Source organism: Leptonychotes weddellii, chromosome 7 (genome assembly GCF_054177405.1).
Source record: "Leptonychotes weddellii isolate Sample4059 chromosome 7, ASM5417740v2, whole genome shotgun sequence".
In the NCBI taxonomy this organism is placed as follows: domain Eukaryota; kingdom Metazoa; phylum Chordata; class Mammalia; order Carnivora; family Phocidae; genus Leptonychotes; species Leptonychotes weddellii.
The window spans coordinates 112,297,966-112,320,730 of record NC_138375.1 but is presented as its reverse complement, the minus strand read 5'-3'; the positions used below and the strand labels follow the sequence as shown (position 1 = coordinate 112,320,730).

The 22,765-nt window shown below is 40.1% G+C and overlaps 1 protein-coding gene across 1 annotated transcript in view; it reads right to left on the bottom strand.

Annotated features, from left to right (window-relative positions):
* FAM13B (family with sequence similarity 13 member B) overlaps positions 1 to 21,733 on the bottom strand; it is a 59,091-nt gene extending 37,358 nt beyond the window's left edge. Inside the window, exons 1-5 of the mRNA XM_081825609.1 lie at positions 21,415 to 21,733; positions 3,351 to 3,517; positions 1,910 to 2,101; positions 1,278 to 1,490; positions 114 to 291 (exon numbers count right to left, since the gene is read on the bottom strand). Of these exons, the coding sequence (XP_081681735.1) occupies positions 114 to 291; positions 1,278 to 1,490; positions 1,910 to 2,066 (548 nt within the window). The 5' untranslated portion in view covers positions 2,067 to 2,101; positions 3,351 to 3,517; positions 21,415 to 21,733. The remainder of the gene's footprint in view (positions 1 to 113; positions 292 to 1,277; positions 1,491 to 1,909; positions 2,102 to 3,350; positions 3,518 to 21,414) is intronic.
* Between the last annotated feature and the right edge of the window lie 1,032 nt (positions 21,734 to 22,765).

Genomic DNA, 22,765 nt, shown 5'->3' with positions numbered 1-22,765 from the left:
TATAAAAAATAATGGCTCACCAAGCAACCTATGATCCTTGGCAGATAGTATAATAACTCTATTTCACAAATTCAATTTTTTTTGATTACATAAAAATTTGTGGAAAAACTTACTGGAAGACATCTGGACCAAAGACAGCAGCCAAAGAGTTTGCAGACCAAATTTCTTCATGATGTGATGCTACATTGGCTAAAAATCTACACAGAAACTTTAACAAACTGTAATTAACAGGTGGAAGCTGCTGTAAAAGGAACCTCAACTTTCTTCCAAATTCATCTTCATTATTATAATCTATAAAACATAATGACAGGTTTTTTTTTAATGAAGTAAAAGCAAAGCTCAGATATTTTGCCAGGTTCACATTACTCCACCCACATCACCTTTTTACTATTAACAATTCAAAATCTCTTCACTTCCTCTACCAGAGGCCAAATGCCTCAGAGCTTCACATTTCACTTATTAAGTGGAAGAGAAGAGTTGGAGAAGAAACTCAACCTCCCAATTGCTGAAGGATGTTTTCCTCATCTATTACTCATCGGCCCAAATTCTCTATTTTTTTTTAATTCTCATCATACTGTCTCTTGCATGACTGTACCTGTATTTCCAAAGCACTGCCAACTATAAGAAGTCAGAATGCACTGACCAATGCTAGTCAACAACTATGATTGAACAAAGAAGATTTAACCCACACCACTGAAAACCTAACCCAACAAATACAAATCAGCCTTTTTTTTCTTTATTTGGCTTAAAGTCTGATGTCCAAATTGATATTTTATTTCCTTCAGGCAGGAATCCAAGAACAAGCTCCAAGTATATTCTGAACCTGGAATCAAAGCTGTCTTCTGGTTTTTGCTAGGACATTCTATCAAACCAGGGATAAATAATAAGTAATAGCAACACCACCACTAAGGAACAGCACTATTATTGGATATTATGCCACACATACCGCTTTATATGTATTTCTCTTCTTTCCCAACCCTCCTATTCCTTGTTCTTGTCTCCTGCCTTTGCCTTCTCCTCCTCCTCCTCCTCCTCACCCTGCAGCTTAGGCTTCCTAAGACCAATCATAAAAGTAAACAGGACTACAGGGATCTAAGAAGTTGCCATTACCTTGACTAGACCATACAGACCCAAAAAGCATACGTCCCCAAATGGGAACATGAGAAATGAATCTCAGAACTATAATAATTACTGTTTACATGTCAAAATGTCTACAAGATAAAAAGACTTTGAAATTAATGGTAAATGAGTGATTGGTAAGAATCAAATTATACTACCTTGAGAAAGCTGCATCAAGTGAATATGCAAACTGCCAGGGATAACAGGTTCAGGAAGTTCTTGAAGGAAAAACCTAAGAAGACTAATAGCTGAGGGTACATCTGCTTCCTTAACCAAGTCCACCTCTTCTCCACTGTCGTATCTCTGCCGAAGCCACTCCACTGTCTCAGCATTTCCATTGACTTGAAAAAGTCCTTGTTGCTCCAGACCTCCTACATTAGTTCAAAGTAAAAATTAAATAAGCTTCAACTTAGACTACTTGGCCGTATATATTCATTTTCCAATCAACTTAAAATACTCACTTTTGAAAAGCCCTTCTTGGCTCTCCTTACTGGGTTAAACACCTTCAAATCACACATTTAGAAACATACTATCTCTGTCCTGAGGGATAATCTATTTTATCCACCCCACCTCCATTAAAAATATTCCTATTACCACCCCACTAAAAAATGCTATATGCTGGGCATTTCTAAGTATATGACTTTACGTAAGAAATTTCTATCATTTTTCCTTACTATATTTTGGACTTTCCACACTGGAAAAAAAAAAAAAGGAAAAAAATCCAAGGTCAAAAGGGATAAGTTGTGTTTATTAAAACAAAGGCTAGCCCTCAAGGTAAGGAAATGTATACCATGTTCCTCAATATAGTCCACAACGTGGCGGACTATGAACGGAACCTCATTGTCTGGATGTCCTCCCTGCTGCAGCTCATCAAGTGGAATTCCAAATATTTTGTTAGCAAGAACGGAGTTGCAGTTACTCAAGGAAGGGGAGGAGCTCTTCCTCATATCTTTTTTGCAGCCAGAAATCAAAGCTGTCTTTTCTGCCAAATGAAAGACAAAAACAAAAACAAAAACAAAAACAAAAAAAAGACTAATAATCAACAGGTGACAATATGATTAAATACATTACAAAAAATGCTTTACACCTGAATGGTTTTTTTTTATCATTACGTATGTTCCAGTTTTCAGGCTCACAATGTATTCTACAAATAAAGCTCAATACAATCATCCATTTTCTCTACTAGTTTGTGCATTTATCAAACAATGGCAAATTCATCATTAAACTTAACAAAGAACATTAATGTCCCAAAGACAAATTAAGGGGCAAATATGGCTCCAAGAGGACCTTTACTGACCAAGCTTAATGACACAGGTAAGAAGCCAAACCCAATCATTTCTGGACTGTGCTATATGAAGCACATCTAACCTCTTAATTTATAAGCACCCAAAACAGGAAAGAATCACTTTTTATAAAGTACTGGGCTAATAATCACTTTTTATCAATGATGGGCTAGTAAGAACAAATCAACCAGCTCTTATTTCTACATGACAGAGCAGCCACAATGTTTTTATAAATGAAGGAATTTTTCAGTTCTAGACACCAACTTTCAAATGGGAATGTTCATCAATCCTGCTGTTTCATTAATTATTGCAAAGAAAAATTTCCACAGCCAGTCTCTCTCAGAAGAAATAAGTTATTTGTCTTAATTTTGTAGGAATAGTGATCAGTAAAGCAGTGAGAGAAAACAATGTTTCAAATATCTGAAGTATCAGAGAACAAGTATTCCCAAGAAAAATTTGTTTCCTAAAATACTTATTACTTTATGTGGGAAATTAGTATTTTCAAAAGAAAAACTTTTTTTTTTTAAAAAGTTGTTAATGAACAAAATGACACCAACTGGGCTTTTTTTCACCACACGAGAGAAACAATTCCCTTCTCACTACAAGAAAGAACAGAGTAAAACAATAAATCTACTCAATATTCTAAAGTTTGCAAAAATAACTTCTATATAAGGTACATAATAGCTGTACCCCAGTTGATCAAGAGTGTCGCAATATGACTGGGAAACAATCCACTCAACTTACAGAAACAACAGAAATCAACTCAGGGGAAGCAAAAATGCCATAAATTTATACAGTTTAGACAAGCAAAATCCATTCTTCAACGTATCTGGTGCCAGCTAATAACTACAAAACCTCAAGTTAAAAATCAAATAGCAGCAACAGGAGATAAATTCCAAAATTCCTGTGGATTTATACAGCATGGGAGTTACCATTTTGAAAACTTACCTTTGAGTACTTAAACACCTAAGTTTAAAAAATGGCTTCTGCACCAGCTACCCTCACTGAGCAAGCATTCTTTTGTCATTTATGGCTGTTTGAGATTATGGCAGAAGATCAGCCTGTAGTTCCTCATTGAAGAAACGCAGAACTCGATCAGTACTTCAGCAGTTAATCTAGAAGAAAAAAAACAATTCATTTCCCAAACCATCTCATACTATGAGAAGCACCTAGAATAAGCAGTGAAGTCCATTTAGGAGGGTAACTATACTGAAAACCATTCTTCTGCCTGAAAATTTGCCTGTGACCTAGTTAAAGGCAAAATCTTGCACAAGGGTTCAAATTATGATGGCCAACCTGGACAAGAATCTTTCTGGTAAAAACAAATAAAAGCATTACAAAGGAGAATCTTTAACAGTACAGATCTTCAGAGATTACACCACTCAAATAATCCATTTTCTTCAATGGATCCTTCATTTGAACACACACACACCCCGCCCACCTCCACTGGGTCCTCATATACTTAGAACAAAACACAGAAACATTTTCAGATCAAAGAAATGAAGACATAATTTTAAGCTTGGAAAAGCACTTATGTACTTTATTGTTTTCTTTGTATACAGCAAATATTTTTTTAGCAAGAATGCAGTTGTCTGAGCTTTCTGGTTTGGAGAGACAACAGCACATGTTGGAAAAAAGCACTTAACAGAACCAGAAAAGCTAACATTCAAACATTAACTCCATCATCCTATACGTGTGACCCTGAACAACTCCCATGTCTTCATGTCTCTTATCTCAGGTTTCCTTTATATAAGAGTAATAACTATACAGCTGTTTAACTGAGGTAATACATGAAGGTAGTAGAGAACCAGTTTTCTTTCTTCTTTGTATTAAACGTTAAAAGACCAGCAAACAGGCTGGGGAGAGAGGAGACCTGCTTGACAATGCGTTTAATATTTGGTCTCATCTGTGAACTATTATTTCATCACCCCCTGTGAATTCCAGTAATCTACTTAAAAACCTTTTAATAAGCTCAGGAAACTGTGCTACAGCACTCTGCTCAAGAGAGTCCAGGTAAGCAGAAGAGTATTATCATTCAGTGTGGTTTTCAAAAATGTCTTATTGGTAACATATACCTCCAGGAGGAACATGAAAAATGGAGGGGAAGGAAAACCACATTCCCACAACAAATCTTCGGTAGATGATTACTTCCCAAACATCCTCAAATGCCTGTTAAAACATGTAGCCTATTCATCTGAAACACAACTTCAAAGTTAAGTTACAGATCTTTTAGAGAGGTTAACTTCAGGGATAAAATGTTTAATGAACTTATAGTAAAAGTCAGGTTGATAACTTCATGACATAAAGAAAAAAGGGGGGGCGCCTGGGTGGCTCAGATGGTTAAGCGTCTGCCTTCGGCTCAGGTCATGATCCCAGGGTCCTGGGATCAAGTCCCACATCGGGCTCCCGGCTCAGCGGGGAGCCTGCTTCTCCCTCTGACCCTCTCCCCTCTCATGCTGTTTCTCTCTCGCTCGCTTTCTAAAAAATAAATAAAATCTTTGAAAAAAAAAAAAAAGAAAAAGGGGATTTGCTTGATGTACAATAAATGAACACTCATTAGAAGAGTTTTGTCAGAGGCAAGTTCTATGTTCACTAAAATGGGTACTCAGTGTTTCTGTGCCTTGTTAATGAAACCAGGAATCAGCACAGTGCAAAAGCATTTAGACTGGAGAGTGGCCCAAAATAACATTCCTGCAAAATGCAAAGTAGTTTTGACATTATTTAATCCTGTTCCCCACTCCTTGTCAGAGCTTAAATCGTGTAAGTATTCCCTTTCTATCTGTAGTGGGTCCAACAGTGTTCCCCAAAAAACTCATGTTCACCCAGGAATTCAAAATGTGAACTTACTTGGAAATAGGGTCTTTGCATATGCAATTAGTTAAGGATCTCAAGACGAAATCATCCTGAGGGCGCCTGGGTGGCTTGGTTAGTTAGGCCTGTGCCCAGGACCCTGGTATCGAGCCCCATGTTGCACTCCCTGCTCAGTGGGGAGCCTGCTTCTCCCTCTCCCTCTGATGCTCCCCCTGCTTGTGCTCTCTCTCTGGCTCTCTCTCTCAAATAAAATCTTCCAAAAAAAAAAAAAAAATCATCCTGGTTTTAGGGTGAGTCCTAAATCCAGTGATTGGTGTTCTTTTAAGGAGAAGATAGAACACATAGCTGGAGGAGGCAAAGGAAGATTCCTCCCCAGAACCCCTGGAGGGAATATGGCCCTGCCCACAACTTGATTCTAGCTTTCTGGCCTCTCTAGATCTGTGAGGAAAAAATTTCTATTGTTTTAGAGTTATCCTGTTTGTAGTAATTTCATTACTACAGAAAATCCATGTGACATCTAAACTACAAAATCCAATTCTCAAAGAAAATAGTATCAGGTACCATAGAAAAATGACCCAAAGAGATCTGATGAAATGTCTTAGAATCAATAAAAGCAAAGAAAGCAGTTAATCAATAAAAGGCTTGACACAAGAGAATACAATGTTCAGACTTTCAAAATAACCAACGATTTCCAAAAGAATGATTTTATTATAAATCAGAACAGCAAAATCATTTTAAGATTTTTTTAAATTTTAAGTACAATATTCCCCCCCCAACATGGGACTCAAATTCACAACCCCAAGATCAAGAGTTGCATGCTCTACTGACTGAGCCAGCCAGGCACCCCTAAAACAGCAAAATCATTTTACATACAAATGACTGTTGCCTCCTATAGTGGTACTGACAAGTAAGAAATCATTTTGAATTTTACATCATGAGACAAGAGTGATTTAAAAAAAAAAAAGGCAATTAAATACCAATTTTCAATAACGGTGGGTGATAAGTACATTCAGGAAAGTGTACCTTCATCTACCAGGCTATCAACTTGAGTTCTGCTGAAGATCAAGGTATTTCTGCATTCCATTCAGTTCCACTTATATATACATATATATGATAGCAACATACACATTTAATAGCACAGAACCTTTTTTTTTATTAACATATAATGTATTACTTGTTTCAGGGGTACAGGTCTGTGATTCATCAGTCTTATATGTAATATCCAGTGCTCATTACAACACATACCCTCCCTAATGTCCATCACCCAGTTACCCCATGCCCCCACCCAGCTCCCTTCTAGCAACCCTCAGTTTGTTTCCTAAGATTAAGAGTCTCTTATGGTTTGTCTCCCTCTCTGATTTCATCTTGTTTCATTTTTTCCTCTCTTCCCTATGATCCTCTGCCTTGTTTCTTAAATTCCACATATCAATGAGATCATATGATAATTGTCTTTCTCTGACTTATTTCACTTAGGATAATACCCTCTAGTTCCATCGATATCATTGCAAATGGCAAGATTTCAGGTTTTTTGATGGCTTAGTACAGAATCTTTTAAGTTTTAAATACCTAATAAAATTTGTAGAGAGGAGCTTTTTAAAAAAGGTAGAGGACACCAACATCAATACAATGGACAAATAACTGAGCTCTCACAATATGCCAGGAACCGGGAACCTGGGTGGCTCAGTCGGTTAAGCAACTGCCTTTGGCTCAGGTCATGATCCTGGATAGAGTCCCACATCGGGCTCCCTGCTGAGTGGGGAGTGTGTTTCTCCCTCTGACCCTCCCCCTTCTTGTGCTCTCAAATAAATAAAATCTTAAAAAAAAAAGGAACTATTTGCCAGGAACTATTTTAAGGGCTTTATTATTTTTCTTAAAGATTTTATTTATATATTTGAGACAGAGTGAGAGACAGCACAGAGGGAGAGGGAGAAGCAGACTTCCCACAGAGCGAAGAGCCAGACGTGGGCCTTGATCTCAGGACCCTGATGTCATGACCTGAGCTGAAGACAGACGCTTAACCGACTGAGCCACCCAGGTACCCCTTAAGGGCTTTAAATGTATGAATTCATTTATCCTTACAACAATTCTATGGATGCAGATACTTTCACTATATCCATTTCACTGACAAGAAAACCAAAAAACATTGAGAACTTTCTGGGGTGATAGAAATGTTCTGTCATGACTATGGTAGTGGTTTCATGCTTAACACACATGTCAAACTTACTGAACTGGACACTTAATTGGTGAACGTTATTGTATATAAATTATTACTGCATGTAAATTATACTTCAAAAAAAACTGAAAAAATTAAAAAGAAACCATACAAATAAAGACATAACATCACTTTAATAGGTTATCTAATACCAAACTATTTTCATTATAGAGTATGTCATTTTTAAAATATACTTCTCTATCCAAAAAAGAAAAATAAAAGATCTCTTTCAACCACATTTCAAGAACCTATCCTATTCGCCCTAGTATGTTATCCAGCACATTTAGAAACGACTACATTTTCTATATAGCAATAAAAAAGAAATTAAAGTTGGACTGAAGATTAAGTCTTTTCAAAGCCAACAACTTAACAAAACAATGTAACAGTATTAAGATTCGATCTGTGATATACTAATAAAGTTTTATCGTTTTGCAAATAAACCATCTGTGGTAAGAGCAGCATCTGCCAAGATGAACTGTCATTTTCATGTGAAAAAGTTCTACTTTCGGGGTGCCTGGGTGGCTCAGTCATTGAGCGTCTGCCTTCAGCTCAGGTCATGATCCCAGGGTCCCGGGATCAAGCCCCACATCGGGCTCCCTGCTCTGCAGGAAGCCTGCTTCTCCCTCTCCCGCTCCCTCTGCTTGTGTTCCCTCTCTCGCTGTGTCTCTGTCAAATCAATAAAAAAAAATCTAAAAAAAAAAAGTTCTACTTTCAAAATGAATAGAAAGGAATGAGAAAATTCACTTTTGCCCTAAATGCTTTTTGATAAAATAGGATACAATTCACATAGAAAAATTTAAAAGAGCTACCTCAATAACTGCTAAAGCCAAAAAGAAAAACAAATCCCTATCACTAGTTTACTATGAGGAAAAAGTCAACAGGGAGCTGGGCCTCAATAAAGATGGTAAACTTTGGGAAAAGAGATTTACGTTTGTAGACAATTACACTGTCTGAATCTAAGTCAATGAACCAAAGTTTAAGGCAAATAAATTTACCCCTGCTCCTTATATTTAGGTTTTCATTAGCAAGCTCTAAACATTTCATCAAAGCAAAGGAAAAGGCACCTCTTCATTCAGAAGGCACCATCTTCATTCAAACTGAACAAAGATAGCTCTATGAAGGTTCCCAAAATGCTAAATCAGTGATTCCTTCCTGATCTGAAAAACTGACAAGTCATTAATTTGCCTGAAACCCTTAACACTAGACCAAACAAACAGGCTGAACAAATGTCTCAAGAGCACATAAAGTTACTTGTGATATGTTCATAGATGCTATTTTGATCAAGGAAAACACCAAGTCAATTAAATCTATTATTAAATTCATACTGACTGTGCCATTAAGTATTATAGGATAAAACAGAATTCAGGATTAGAAGTATTTTAAATTAAAGAGCTATAACACTCAAAAGTTTAGGAACTTCTTTACCTTAAAAAAAAACAGAAAAAAGAGTATGAAGTACACCTTGTGACAATTTTTACCCCTATGCCCGAGGACTTGTTCATCTGAGTGCACTTTAACATACTACTTGCGAGTACAATCTTCCTCCATGGTCATTACACAAAACTACAATGAACAATGGAATTAAGCCTATTTTGTAGGACTACAGTTGCCAAACTAAGATACTAGATATAGCACATATATTTCAAAGACTAAAACACACTAAATGTAAACCATTTTACCTTGAAACAACTTATTATTCCTCTCTTATTTAATGTATTCAGGCAAAAATTGGTTGTCCCTGTAGATTCAAGCTACTGGTAAACAGCCTGGTTCATTTTGAAAAACTCTCAAAAGGGTTTCATGACCACGGTCAGTTATTTTATAACCTCCAAACATGATTTCAAGCTATTCCAATCAAAACAAAGTAATAAAGCCAGAGGGAGATGAAACCCCTGTAACTAAGTCCCCTCATCTATTGTCCTCACTAATCTCCTCAAAACTAAAATCTAACCCAAATCCCCCCCTGAACAAAATTCAATTGTTTTCCACTGCCTAGAGTCCCGGACTCCAAATTTTTGATCAGGAAAAAAATTATGAATCTACCCTTTATTTTTGTATTGTATGCGTATTTCTAAACTAGAGTAATAAATAATATACTAATATATTATACATAATAAACATACATAAAAATAATTTTAATACATAAAAACAAATTGTGGGGCACCTTGGGTGGCTCAGTCGGTTAAGCATTAGACTCTTGGTCTCAGCTCAGGTCATGATCTCAGGGTTGTGAGATCCAGCCCCGTCAGTGCAGAGTCAGCCTGGGATTCTTTCCCTCTTCCTCCCTCCCCATTTCTCCCCTCCCTCCCCCTCGGGCTCTCTCTCTCAAATAAATAAAATCTTTAAAAAGTCAAAAAAAAAATTTTTACTATTACTGCTACACACACACACACACACACACACACACACACTTTAATAGATCATCTTGTCCTTCCAAAATGTAAGCATCTCATGACACCAAAAAGCAAACCGATTAAAAAAACAGGGAGGGGACCTGAATAGACATTTTACAACACAGGCATACTGATGGCCAACAGACATGTAACATCACTCTAACCAGGGAAATGTAAATCAAAACCACAATGAGATATCACCTCACACCTGTCAGAACGGCTAGTATCAAAAAGAAATAACAAGTGTTGGCAAGTATATAGAGAAAAGGGAACTGTTGGTGGGAAAGTAAACTTGTGCAGCCGCTATGGAAAACAGTTTAGAAGTACCTCAAAAAATGAAATACAGAAATACTGGGGTGCCTGGATAGCTCAGTCGTTAAGTGTCTGCCTGCCTTTGGCTCAGGCCATGATCCCAGGGTCCTGGGATCGAGCCCCGCACTGGGCTCCCTGCTCAGCGGGAAGCCTGCTTCTCCCTCTCCCACTCCCCCTGCTTATGTTCCCTCTCTCACTGTGTCTCTCTCTGTCCAATAAATAAATAAAATCTTTTAAAAATAAATACAGAAGGGGCGCCTGGGTGGCTCAGATGGTTGAGCGTCTGCCTTCGGCTCAGGTCATGATCCCGGGGTCCTGGGATCGAGTCCCGCATCGGGCTCCCTGCTCCACGGGGAGCCTGCTTCTCCCTCTGCCTCTCTCTCTCTCTCTCTGACTCTCATGAATAAATAAATAAAAAAAAAAAAAACATTTAAAAAAATAAATAAATAAATAAATACAGAAAAGAATACAATCCAGTAATTCCACTTATGAGTATTTACCCAAAGAAAATGAAAACACTATTCTGAAAAAATACATGCACCCCAATGCTTACTGCAGCATTATATACAGTAGCCAAGATATAGAAGCAAACTAAGCATGCATCAATGAATGAATGAATAAAGATGTGGTATATACAGACAATGAGATATTACTCAGCCATAAAAAAGAATGAGATCTTGCCATTTCCAACATGTATGGACCTAGAGGATATTACACTAAGTGAAATAAATCAGAAAGAAAGACATCCACACAATTTCACTTGTATGTGGAATCTAAGAAATGAAACAAAAACCAGAAACAGACTCAAACACAGAGAATAAAATGGTAGTTGCCAGAGGGGAGGGGAGTGGGGAGAGGGACAAATAGATGAAAGGTATTAAGAGGTACAAAATTCCAGTAATAAAATAAGTAAGTCACAGAGATGAAAAGTACACCACAGGGAATACAGTCAATAATAATGTGATAACTTTGTATGGTGACAGATGGTAACTGTACTTATTGCAGTGAGCATTTCCTAATGTATATAAATGTCAAATCACTATGTTGTACACCTGGAACTAATACAATATTATATGTCAACTATACTTATATTTAAAAATTTAAAAAAAAACAAGTGCCAGTACCTCACTTCTGAGACCAGTGGCCTAAAGCACTGTTTCTCTAACTTCGTCTGGGGATGGGAGGGGTTTTGTTCAATATACAGAGTACAAAGCCACCACCCCAATCCAGCATCCATGAGAACATGGCCTGGACCTCATGTTTAATAAGCTCTTCAGGTGATAACAATGCATAGAAAGATTTAAGAACCTCCAGCATATAAACTAAATCCTAAACTCCACTGCATGGCCTACAAGTACTTTACCTACCAGTAAAATCTCCGTTCCTGCCACTGTTTCACCTCACTCTACTCTCCAGCAATACTTAAGTTACTTGAAGCCCATAATCCACAGCTCTCAGGCTCTACACATACCATTTTCTGTGCTTGAAGTGGTAACTCAACACCATAACCAACCACTACCCTAACCAATCCCATCCAGTTCACCAAACTTCTATTGATACTTGAGTCCAATTCTAATTTCCTATCAAACCTTGCCTAATTTTCCAAAGCACACAGTTCTCCCTCTTCTTTGCTCCTAATATACCATGAGCTTTTTAGCAATTATCTCACAGAATTAAAGTATGTCTATCTCTCAATGGAAAGGATCCATGAAGGTAGGAACCCTGTCATTTCATCTTTGTAACGCTAAAGGCCTCACCCAATACCTGACACATAATTTAGTTTTTTAAATATATGTTGAATAAAGACATAAAGAAGAAACAATACTGTCTATTCGAAGTTAAGATTAACAAGAAGGGGCATCTCCTTAAGTGATTAAAAACTAAATAAAACATCAAAAATGGCTGCCACATCTACTTTCCACAATAACAATAACCGAAGATAATCAAATCATGAAGGAAAAGTAACAATTACTTACGAAAATATCTGAAGCACTTTACAAGTTATTTCTCACACCTAGAATAATGCTGTGAATCAGACACTTTCATATATATATAAAAACTGAAAGTGGGGCACCTGGGTGGCACAGTCAGTTGGACTCCTGGTTTCAGCTCAGGTGGTGATCTCAGAATCTGAGGATTGTGAGACCCAGCCCTGAGTGGGCCTCCACTGTGGGCAAAGAGTCTGCTTAAGCCTCTCTCTCCCTCTGCCCCTCCCTGCCCCGTGCTCGCTCACACTCTTTCTCTCAAATAAATAAATAAAAAGTATTATGAGCCTCAAGTTACTCAGCTTAACTTTAAAATTTGTAAATGATGATGCTAAAATATACTGGTGGATCTAACTGCAAATCTTTCTAATCTAAATGTTTTAAGTCTTAAGAAACCAGAACATTAAAATGAGTACTACTGGGGGCACCTGGCTGGCTCAATCAGTAGAGAATATGACTCTTGATCTCGGGGTTATAAGTTTGAGCCCCACACTGGGAGTAGAGATTACGAAAGGAGAAAAGAAAGAAAGAGGAAGAAAGGTAGATTAAAAAATAAAACGAGCATGGTACCTGGCTCAGTTGGCTAAGTGTTCGACACTTGGAAAGCAGCCTCAATTCTGATTCAAAAAGCCAAGGAGACCACGAGGTACCTCCCCCTATGCACATTCGCGCTCTCTCTCTCAAATAAATAAATAAATCTTAAAAAAAATATCTACATGAGGAAAGGTAACACTTTCTTTTTTTTTGAAGATTTTATTTATTTGACAAAGAGACACACAGTGAGAAAGGGAACACCAGCAGGGGTAGTGGGAGAGGGAGAAGCAGGCTCCCCGCTGAGCAGGGAGCCTGATACGGGGCTCGATCCCAGGACCCTAGGACCATGACCTGAGCCGAAGGCAGACGTTTAACAACTGAGCCACCCAGGCGCCCTGGAAAGGTAACACTTTAAATGCCTGTCTCCTGATTAAAAGGTAAGCCTGAATGTGCTAGAAGAAGATGCCTCCCGATAGGTTCCCTTTTCCCACAAGCACTCCAGCGTCACTGGTCCACTAATGTAGCATGATTTTCCATTAAGTCGAAGTGACTTATCAGCTAAATTAGCTCTTCACACTAAATACTAGCACAATGAGTGAGTGATCCTTTTTTAATAGCACTACAATTTAGAAGGTGACCAAAAATATCTGAGAAAGCATATATGCATTATAGAGAACACACACTGTAGACAGTTAAATGTGTGCATGTAATCTCAATTTGGACAAATTTTGACTCTTCCAGACTCCTCTATTCTAGTAACCTTTCACCTCTTTTCCATTGAAAACATGCACACCCAGCACCTACCACAAACTAATGAGCAAAGTTTTAAGAAGACTAGGTTATCACTTCTTATTGCACATTAATACAAAACTATAACACCTCATTTTTTTCATGTAAGGGGTATTATGGGTAATCCTACAACCTGTTCTTGGGTCCCTTGAAATCAGGACATTTCTCTTTTGAACAAACTTGTATAGAAACTGCTCTGGGGGGAAAAAAGAAAGAAAGAAAGAAAAGAAAGCTAGCACGTGAACAAAAAAAGCACTTAATATACTTATTTTTGTATGTGTCCTCCCCACTAGATTGTGAACTTTGAAAGCAAAAGATATGACTTCTCCTTTGTTTCCTCAGTGGTGAACACTAAACCAAAGTAGGACTCCAGGGGTGCCTGGGTGGCTCAGATGGTTGGGCATCTGCCTTCGGCTCAGGTCGTGATCTCCTGGTCCTAGGATAGAGCCCCATCCCCGTGTCGGGCTCCCGGATCAGCGGAGAGCCTGCTTCTTCCTCTCCCTCTGCCCCTACCCCCACTCCTGCTGTCTCCTTCTGTCTCAAATAAATAAAATCTTTATTTAAAAAAAAAAGGTAGAACTCCAATATCTGACCTGATGCTATCATTTCTAGCATACTTTCCAGTTCACTATCCAAATGAATCCTCACAACCATCCTATGTGAGATAAGCAGGACAGATCACCATTCCCTCTCTCAGAATAGGAACAAAAAAAATTTCAGAAAGCTGAAGAAACTGGTTCAAAGCCACTGAACTAGTGACTAGAACTCTATGACTGTTACCTTTTAAGTGGATGTTCTTTCAGGCAACAATGACTACAATCATCACTGAAAACTTTGTTTAAAATTTCAGTGAAATATATGATATATTCCTAATTTATAAAACACTTAAACATTCTGTACCTGCTACTCAAAAATCAATATTCAAACACTACAATATTCCTTAGTAGAAAAAAGTTTATCTTTTGAAATTATAAGTTTCTTTTTTTTTTAAAGATTTTATTTATTTGACAGAGAGAGACACAGTGAGAGAGGGAACACAAGCAGGGGGAGTGGGAGAGGGAGAAGCAGGCTTCCCACTGATCAGGGAGCCCAACTTGGGGCTCGAACCCAGGACCCTGGGATCATGACCTGAGCTGAAGGCAGACGCCTAACGACTGAGCCACCCAGGCGCCCAACGACTAAGCCATCCAGGCGTCCCTGAAATTATAAGTTTCAAAAGTTACTCTACAATCAACCATAATATGGTCTGCTTTTCCTATAAAAACTCTCTCATCTTATCTGATTCTAAATTTGAGTTCCTTTGCCTTTCCAAATTTTTTTTAAAGAGGCTCTTGCCTAATGTGGAGCCCAACAAAGGGCTTGAACTCACAACCCTGAGATCAAGACCTGAGCGGAGACCAGGAGTTGGACGTTTAACCAACTGAGCCACCCAGGCGTGCCCCCCAATTTTCTTTAAGGATTTTAAGTAATCTGTACACTCAACATGGGGCTCAAACTCACAACCCCAAAATCAAGAGTCTCATGCTCCACTAACAGAGCTAGCTAGGCACCCCTGCCTTTCTGAATTTTTAATTCACTGTGACTAGTGTTTTTTTCCCAAATTAGGACCACAAAGCACCTACCCTCCCACCACCCGCTTCCCTGCCAATCAACTAAGCACCCACTGTATCAATCAATAAGTGGTTTTCACACTACTGGGTACTAATCCAAAGAAAATGAAAACACTAATTCAAAACGACAGATGCACCCCTATGTTTACTGCAGCATTATTCACAACAGCCAAGATATAAAAACTACCCAAATGTCCCATGAATGGTTAAAGATGATGTGGTACACACACACACACAATGGAGTATTACTCAGATATAAAAAAGAATGAGGGCGCCTGGGTGGCTCTGTTGGTTAAGCGACTGCCTTCGGCTCAGGTCATGATCCTGGAGTCCCAGGATCAAATCCCGCATGGGGCTCCCTGCTCAGTGGGGGGTCTGCTTCTCCCTCTGACCCTCTTCCCTCTTGTGCTGTCTCTCATTCTCTCTCTCAAATAAATAAAATCTTTAAAAAAATAAAAAAGAATGAGATCTTGCCATTTGCCACAACATGGATGGATGAAGACACTATGCTAAGAGAAGTAAATTAGAGAAAGAGAAATACCATATGATTTAACTTATATTCATATACTGATAGAATAAACAATAACAGATTCATAAATACAGAGGAATGGGTAAGATAGATGAAGGGGATTAAGAGGTATAAACTTCCAGGCGCCTGGGTGGCTCAGTTGGTTGAGCGACTGCCTTCGGCTCAGGTCATGATGTGGAGTCCCAGGATCGAGTCCCGCATGGGGCTCCCTGCTCAGCAGGGAGCCTGCTTCTCCCTCTGACGCTCCTCCCTGTCATGCTCTCTATCATTCTCTCTCTCTCTCAATAAATAAGTAAAAATCCTTAAAAAAAAAAAATTATAAAAAAAAAAGAGGTATAAACTTCCAGTTATAAGTCATGGAGATGAAAAGTACAGCAAAGGGAATGTATTAACAATACTGTAATAATGTTGTGACATATGGTAACCACAATTACTGTGGTGAGCACTGAATAATGTATAGAACTGCTGAGTCACTGTGATACACACCTGAAACTAATTTAACATTGCAATGTCAAATATACTTCAACAATAAAAAAATTTTTTTAAGTTGTTTCTTTTTACTTTTCCTCTCCAAATGTATGGAACAGCAGCTTGATAAAAGCAAAAATATTTTAAGAATAAGTAAATGGCTCAGGCGGTTAAGCACCTGCCTTCAGCTCAGGTCATGATCCCAGGGTCCTGGGATCGAGCCCCACATCAGGCTCCCTGCTCAGTGGGGAGTCTGCTTCTCCCTCTGACCCTCCCCTCTCTCATGCTCTGTCTCTCTCTCTCACTCTCTCAAATAAAATCTTAAAAAAAAAAAAAAGAATATAACATAATAATAAAAAAGAAGAGTAAACAGCTCAACATTTTCTGTTTTTCTATTCCTAAAAAGGACAATAATAAACTTGAGAGACATTCCTCTGAAAATTGTTTAAAATCAAAGAGATACGAATTATCATGCATCATATACAAAAGGAAAAGAAAATATACACTAGAGCGTGCCTGGGTGGTTTAGTCGGTTGAGCTTCTGCCTTTGGTTCAGGTCATGATCCCTGGATCCCGGGATCGATCTGCCACCAGGCTCTCCGCTCCGCAAGGAGCCTGCTTTTCCCTCTGCCTGCCACTCCCCTTGCTTGTGTGCTCTCCCTCCCACTCTCTCTCTCTCTCTCTGGCAAATAAATAATACAATCTTTAAAAAAAGAAAATACACACTATAGCTAAGTAATAATTTGGCAGAAAAGATTGGAGTATTTCCCTCTAACAGAAATCCAGTAAATTTCATTAAGTTATCCTCTAAATCCACCTCATTTTCCTCAATCTAAGACTTTTACACATCCTGGTTCATCTACCTAAAACACTCTCCCCACTTCATCCTACTCATCTTCAGCTCCTACTCAAGTACCATTCTTGGAGGGGCTTTCTCCAACCTATTCAATCTAATGATCTCTCCCTGTTAAATTCTCTCGAGGCATAACATTCCTTGGCTCCAAAACATTCATCGTAAGTTTTATTATATACTTCTTTCTATGTTTAATGTCTTATTCTCCCAAAACAGCATAAGCTCCATGAAGTCTGCTGGTGTTTTTGTTTAAAAAAAAAAACAGCTTTATTAAGATATAATTTTACATACCACAAAATTCACTCTTTTCAAGTGTACAATTCAATGATGCCTACTAAATTTACAAAGTTATACAACTGTCACCAAGTGACTGCTTGTTAAGTTTGGAATTTAGGAGATAAATATTTGGTGAATGAATAAATGAATCTGATAATGAGTTACTCTTGTAATCCCATTACTACTACTATATATTCGGGATACCACATGATTTTGTGGCAAAATTGCCTTATTCCATTCCATTCCAAATATCCTGCCTTATTTCCATTTCCAATCAAAGTCAGCTCTTCTACAAGGCCCCACATTGAACCTATTCACATATTAGCTTACTGCCTCGCTTGGGCAACAGTGACTCAGGTAAAGTTCATGTGTGCATACTACAATTCCTTTTTCTCTACCAAGTAATCTCCTCCTCTGCCCCTAGCCATGTTAATAAAACACTCAATAAAACAAAGGAAAGTTTAGAAGCGGTAATGTTACTCACTGGTGAAGACAGGGCCTTTATTTAATGGATGTACCTTTGTAATATTGAAGTGATGGAAGTAAGTTCTTGGTACTGACATACATCTAGTTGGGTTCTAAATATAGAGTGACCTACCATATAATTGGAAACCTTTTTCAGATATCATCAGTCCCTCTGTTGTTTATCCATGTATAAAACAGAAATTTTCTAGTTCTATTTTTTAAATAGTGTTTTAAATAGTTCACTTTTGGAACAGCTTTTCAGATAAAAGATTTAATTCATGTATAAAATAACTTTAAAAAGCTATTGTGGTGCAGCCGTTAAGCGTCTGCTTTCAGCTCAGGTCATGATCCCAGGTCCTGGGATCGAGCCCTCATTGGGCTCCCTGCTCGGCGGAAAGCCTGCTTCTCCGTCTCCCGCTCCCCCTGCTTGTGTTCCCTCTCTTGCTGTGTCTCTCTCTGTCAAATAAATAAATAAAATCTTAAAGAAAAAGAAAAATATTTTAAAAATTAAATTAAAATTTTAATATTAAAAATATTTAAATTTTTTTTTTAAGTAACAACAAAGAGGGGCGCCTGGGTGGCTCAGTCGTTAAGCGTCTGCCTTCGGCTCAGGTCATGATCCCAGGGTCCTTGGATAGAGCCCCGCATTGGTCTCCCTGCTCAGCGGCGAGCCTGCTTCTTCCTCTCCCACTCCCCCTGCTGGTGTTCCCTCTCTCACTGTGTCTCTGTCAAATGTCTTTAAAAAATAAATAAATAAAACAAAGAAACAAAAAAAAAAATCCAAAAATGAGCAAAGGACGTGAACAGACATTCCTCCAAAGATACACAAATGAAAAGACGTTCAACATCTTCATCTCTTTTTTTTTTAAAGATTTTTATTTAGTTTTTGACAGAGAGACACAGTGAGAGAGGGAACACAAGCAGAGGGAGTGGGAGAGGAAGAAGCAGGCTTCCCGCCGAGCAGGGAGCCGATGCAGGGCTCCATCCCAGGACCCTGTGATCATGATCCGAGCCGAAGGCAGACGCTTAATGACTGAGCCACCCAGGCGCCCCTAACATCTTTATCTCTTAAGGAAATGAAAAGCAAAACCACGATGAAATACCAGCTCACCCCCATTAAGATGGCTACTATCAAACAAATCAACCAACCAACCAACCACAAAAAAAAAGTAACAACTGTTAGGAGAGGATGTGGAGAAAATGGAACCCTTGTGCTTTGCTAACAGGAATGCAAAATGGTGCAGCAGCCCTGGAAAACAGTTTGGATGTTCCCCAAAAAGTTAAACATAGAATTACCATATGATGCAGCAGTTCCACTGCTAGATACATACTCGAAAGAATGAAAAGCAGGGACTCAAACAGACATTTGTACAGAAACATTCACAGCAGCATTATTAACAACAGGCAAAACACGTGTTAAAATTAAGAGACAACAGGGGGCACCTGGCTGGCTCAGTCAGTAGAACATGTAACTCCTGACCTTGGGGTGTGAGTTCAAGCCCCACATTGAGCATGGAGCCTACTTAAAAAAAAAAAAAAGAAAAAAAAGAGAGAGAGAAACAGACAATGGGTCCAAAATGGAGTCACCCAGGCTAAACCTAAATCACCAAACTAAAACTTATTATCTACCTAACTGCCTCCCCCAAGAATGTAATCTTAACCAGTCAGTCTGGAATTTCCTGGTCAGCACTAGTGAGGTAAACTGCCTGATAAGACTCAGGCTGTCCACCAAAGTATGGTGACCTGCCTGAAACAACCCACTCTTTGCTAGTAACTTCCTTGTCCCGCCTCCTTCTGCCTATAAAAGCCTTCCATTTTGTAAGCTCCTCAGAGCTCCTTTCGATCTGCTGGATGGGATGCCGCCTGATTCATGAATAGTTGAATAAAGCCAGTAAGGCTGTTAAATTCAATTGAATTCCGTTTTTTTAACAGGGAGAAACAATCCAAATGTCCATCAACAGATGAATAAACAAAATGTTGCATACACATACAATGGAATTCAGCCTTAAAAAGGAAGTAAATTCTAATAACACAGATGAACCATGAAAACATGCTAAATGAAATAAGCCAAACACAAAAGGACAAACACATTCCACCTACTTGAGGTACCAAGAATAGGCAAATTTATAGAGACAGAAGATAAAATAAAGGTTACCAGGGGTTAAGGGTAAAAGGGAATGAGGAATTACTGTCTACAGAGTCTCTGTTTGGGATGATAAAAAAAGTTCCTTAAACATTAGATAGTGGTAATAGTTGCACAACACTGTAACTGTACTTAATGCCATAACTTGTTCATTTAAAAATTGTTAAAATCATAAATTTTGTTATTATTTAACCACAATTTTTTCAAGCATAGCTACAGTAATTTCTACTATTATAACCTCCAATATTAGTGGACAATGAAGAAGCCATGCATAGATGAGAGATTATTCATAAACAATAATAAAAATAGCTGTCATTTTACTGGTGAGGGAGAAGTGACAAGTCACTATGCATTCATTTCAGCCATTTTCTGTCCTAAAACAATGGCATTCTAATAAAAAACATACTGTAACATTTACTTCATTCAGTGAAGAATTTTATGACACTGTGATATGCCTTTCTACATCTTTCTAAGGACTTAAGTTGTGTCAAATATCCCTACTTGGTGACACAACTAAACTGGAGAAAATACTGCCCTAATTTTAAAAGCAGCATAGATTAATAAAGGAGGAGCTCCCAATGGAGACACAAATAGAGCCTGTCCAATTTCATCAAGTAATTAGTAAATGCACAGTACGCATGAGAAACCCAGGCCAACAAGTATGGCTACTGTACTTGGAAAAAGGAAAGTTGAAGACACAGCCTCACATTAACTCAGAAAGTCATTACTTCAAACTATCATTTAATGTCTGCCTTTAAAAGTGCATCCCAGTTATTTAATGTCCATAGTATGCATTACCGTCGTTCCGGCTGTCATTTTTAGATTATCAGCTCCTTGAAAAGAAGGTAAATGTCGAACTTGAGGTACTTTTCTCGATGATTAAATGGCATAATGCGGAACCGAATGAAATTCTACAACTGCCTTTCTAAAACTCAGTTTGATTTTTAATTAATTACAAACAAAGTCTACCTGTTTCTCACTTGTCAAGTGCGCCAACCGATTCAATTTCCTATAGCCTTATCTCGGAAAGCAGTCGCCCCATCTGAAACTTAATGCTGTACCCCCTCTGGCCTGCGTATTCAAAGTGCACTCTAGACAAGTCCCGAATGTACCAATTTTGGCTATATTCTCCGAGCGATTTAAGGAAGTCAGCAACCACTCATCTCACGTGATCTTAAAAAGGGGCGCAGTTGAGCCCAGATTAAACCACACTTTTTTTTTTTTTGCACCAACTTCACCGACCAGCATCAAGGAAGTGGGCAGGGAGGTGGCGCAGTCTGGTGTTCAGGGGAGACTAGCAAACGCGTGGGTTGCTGTGCCTTGGACTTTGGGGGAGCTAGGAGGTAAGAAGGCACACCCGCTCACGCGCACTGCAGCGGCTGAAAAATCGAAGACTGCCACACCCCTCAGCAGCCCGGGCACGGCTTCATCTCCTCAAGCTCGAGCAGAAAGGGAGCCCGTTCTACGTACTAGCCCATCTTCAGGGCACTGCCCCCAACCCGGGCACCCCGACGTGCAACGCCCTTGAGCACCGCGCGGGTGGGACTAGGCGCTGGGGGGCGCAGAGGGGGAGAGCCGCGGCGCTGGGCGACCGGCGCATGCGCAAATAAGGGTACCCGCCCGTTCACCTACCGTTGGAACCGCGACGCCCCGTTCCCCGGCCGCGGCCGCTTCTCCAGGACCTGCGGCGACGGCAAGAGAGCGAGAACTGAGGCTCCAGGTGGCTCCGCGGCCGGCGAGCCTCCTCCTGTGGCGGCCGCTGGCAGGACGCTAAAGCGACGGCTGTGGCGCGGGGCCAGCCCGGTAAGCAACCCCCGATGCCCCCGGCGGTGGCGGCGGCGAAGACGCGGAAGAGGGGGCAGGAGCGGCGACTGAAGCAGCGACTGAAGCAGTGGCTGAAGCGCAGACCCTCCCTAACGGCGAGCGGGAGGAGAGCGGAGGGCGGAGGGCGGAGGGCGGGCGGAGGCCGGGCCGGACGTGACGTGCGTGGGAGGGGGCGGGGCAGGCCCGCGGGCGGGGGCGGGGCGTACCCGCCCCAATGGGGCGGGGGGTTCCCCAAAGCCCCTCGCCGCAGCCTAGCAGCCTGTGGGCTTTAGAACCCACCCTGCTTTTCCCGCCCCAAACGTGGGCACCTGAGTTAGAGTGCGAGAAGCCCGGCGCGGGCCAAAAGGAGGTGTTGGGGTTCCTCAGCCAGAGGAGTTTGGAAAGAAGATAGAGAAAACTCGGGAGGGGACGTAGGAGGGATAAAGAATAAATCTGGAAGACCGAGGTCTCCTGGTCTCTGCAGAGTGAGCCGTGCCCTCCTGCAGAAGGCCCGGAAAACCCGGGCGCCCTTATCCAAGTGAGGAGCACGGAGACCAAAAGCCACCAGACAGGCCGAAGCGATGACTCACGTTCCCATTCCCAGCGTTGGGGGTCAGATCGGGGACCCTGCCCGCCCTCCACCCTTCCTCTTCACCTAAGGACAAGACCTACACTCCAGAGAGAACATACATGTCTCTAGTGCGGAAACCATCTGGGAATGACAGTTGATAGGCTACACGTTCACAGGGAGTTTCCTATACTAAACCAGAGGTTCAAAGGCAGAGCTGAAAGGAGACATAAAGAATAAGGCGCTCTCTGAGCCTAGGGAGTTGGTACTTGCTTGCATGGCCACCCAGACCGACCCTGCGGCCCCCACGCGCTCACAGAGGTGTGAATATTCAGCCAATCTCTTCTTTCCTTTAGCGTGTTAAGGGCTTTGAGATCTTCCATTGACTAAAACGCAGTGTTCTGTTTTTGGACTCCTTGATGGCTGGTAGACCCACTCCCGCACAAAGAACTCTGGGTGTCTGTAAAAATATAAATGGCCACAATTCGGTGTCTCCTGCCTGCCTGAGGTGCAAGTCAGAAAATGCCAAACAAGAACCCTCATAGAACTTGGGACGAGATTTTTTTAAAAAAAGAAAAGAGAAAGTCACCCTGTGAGATGATCTGTAAATGT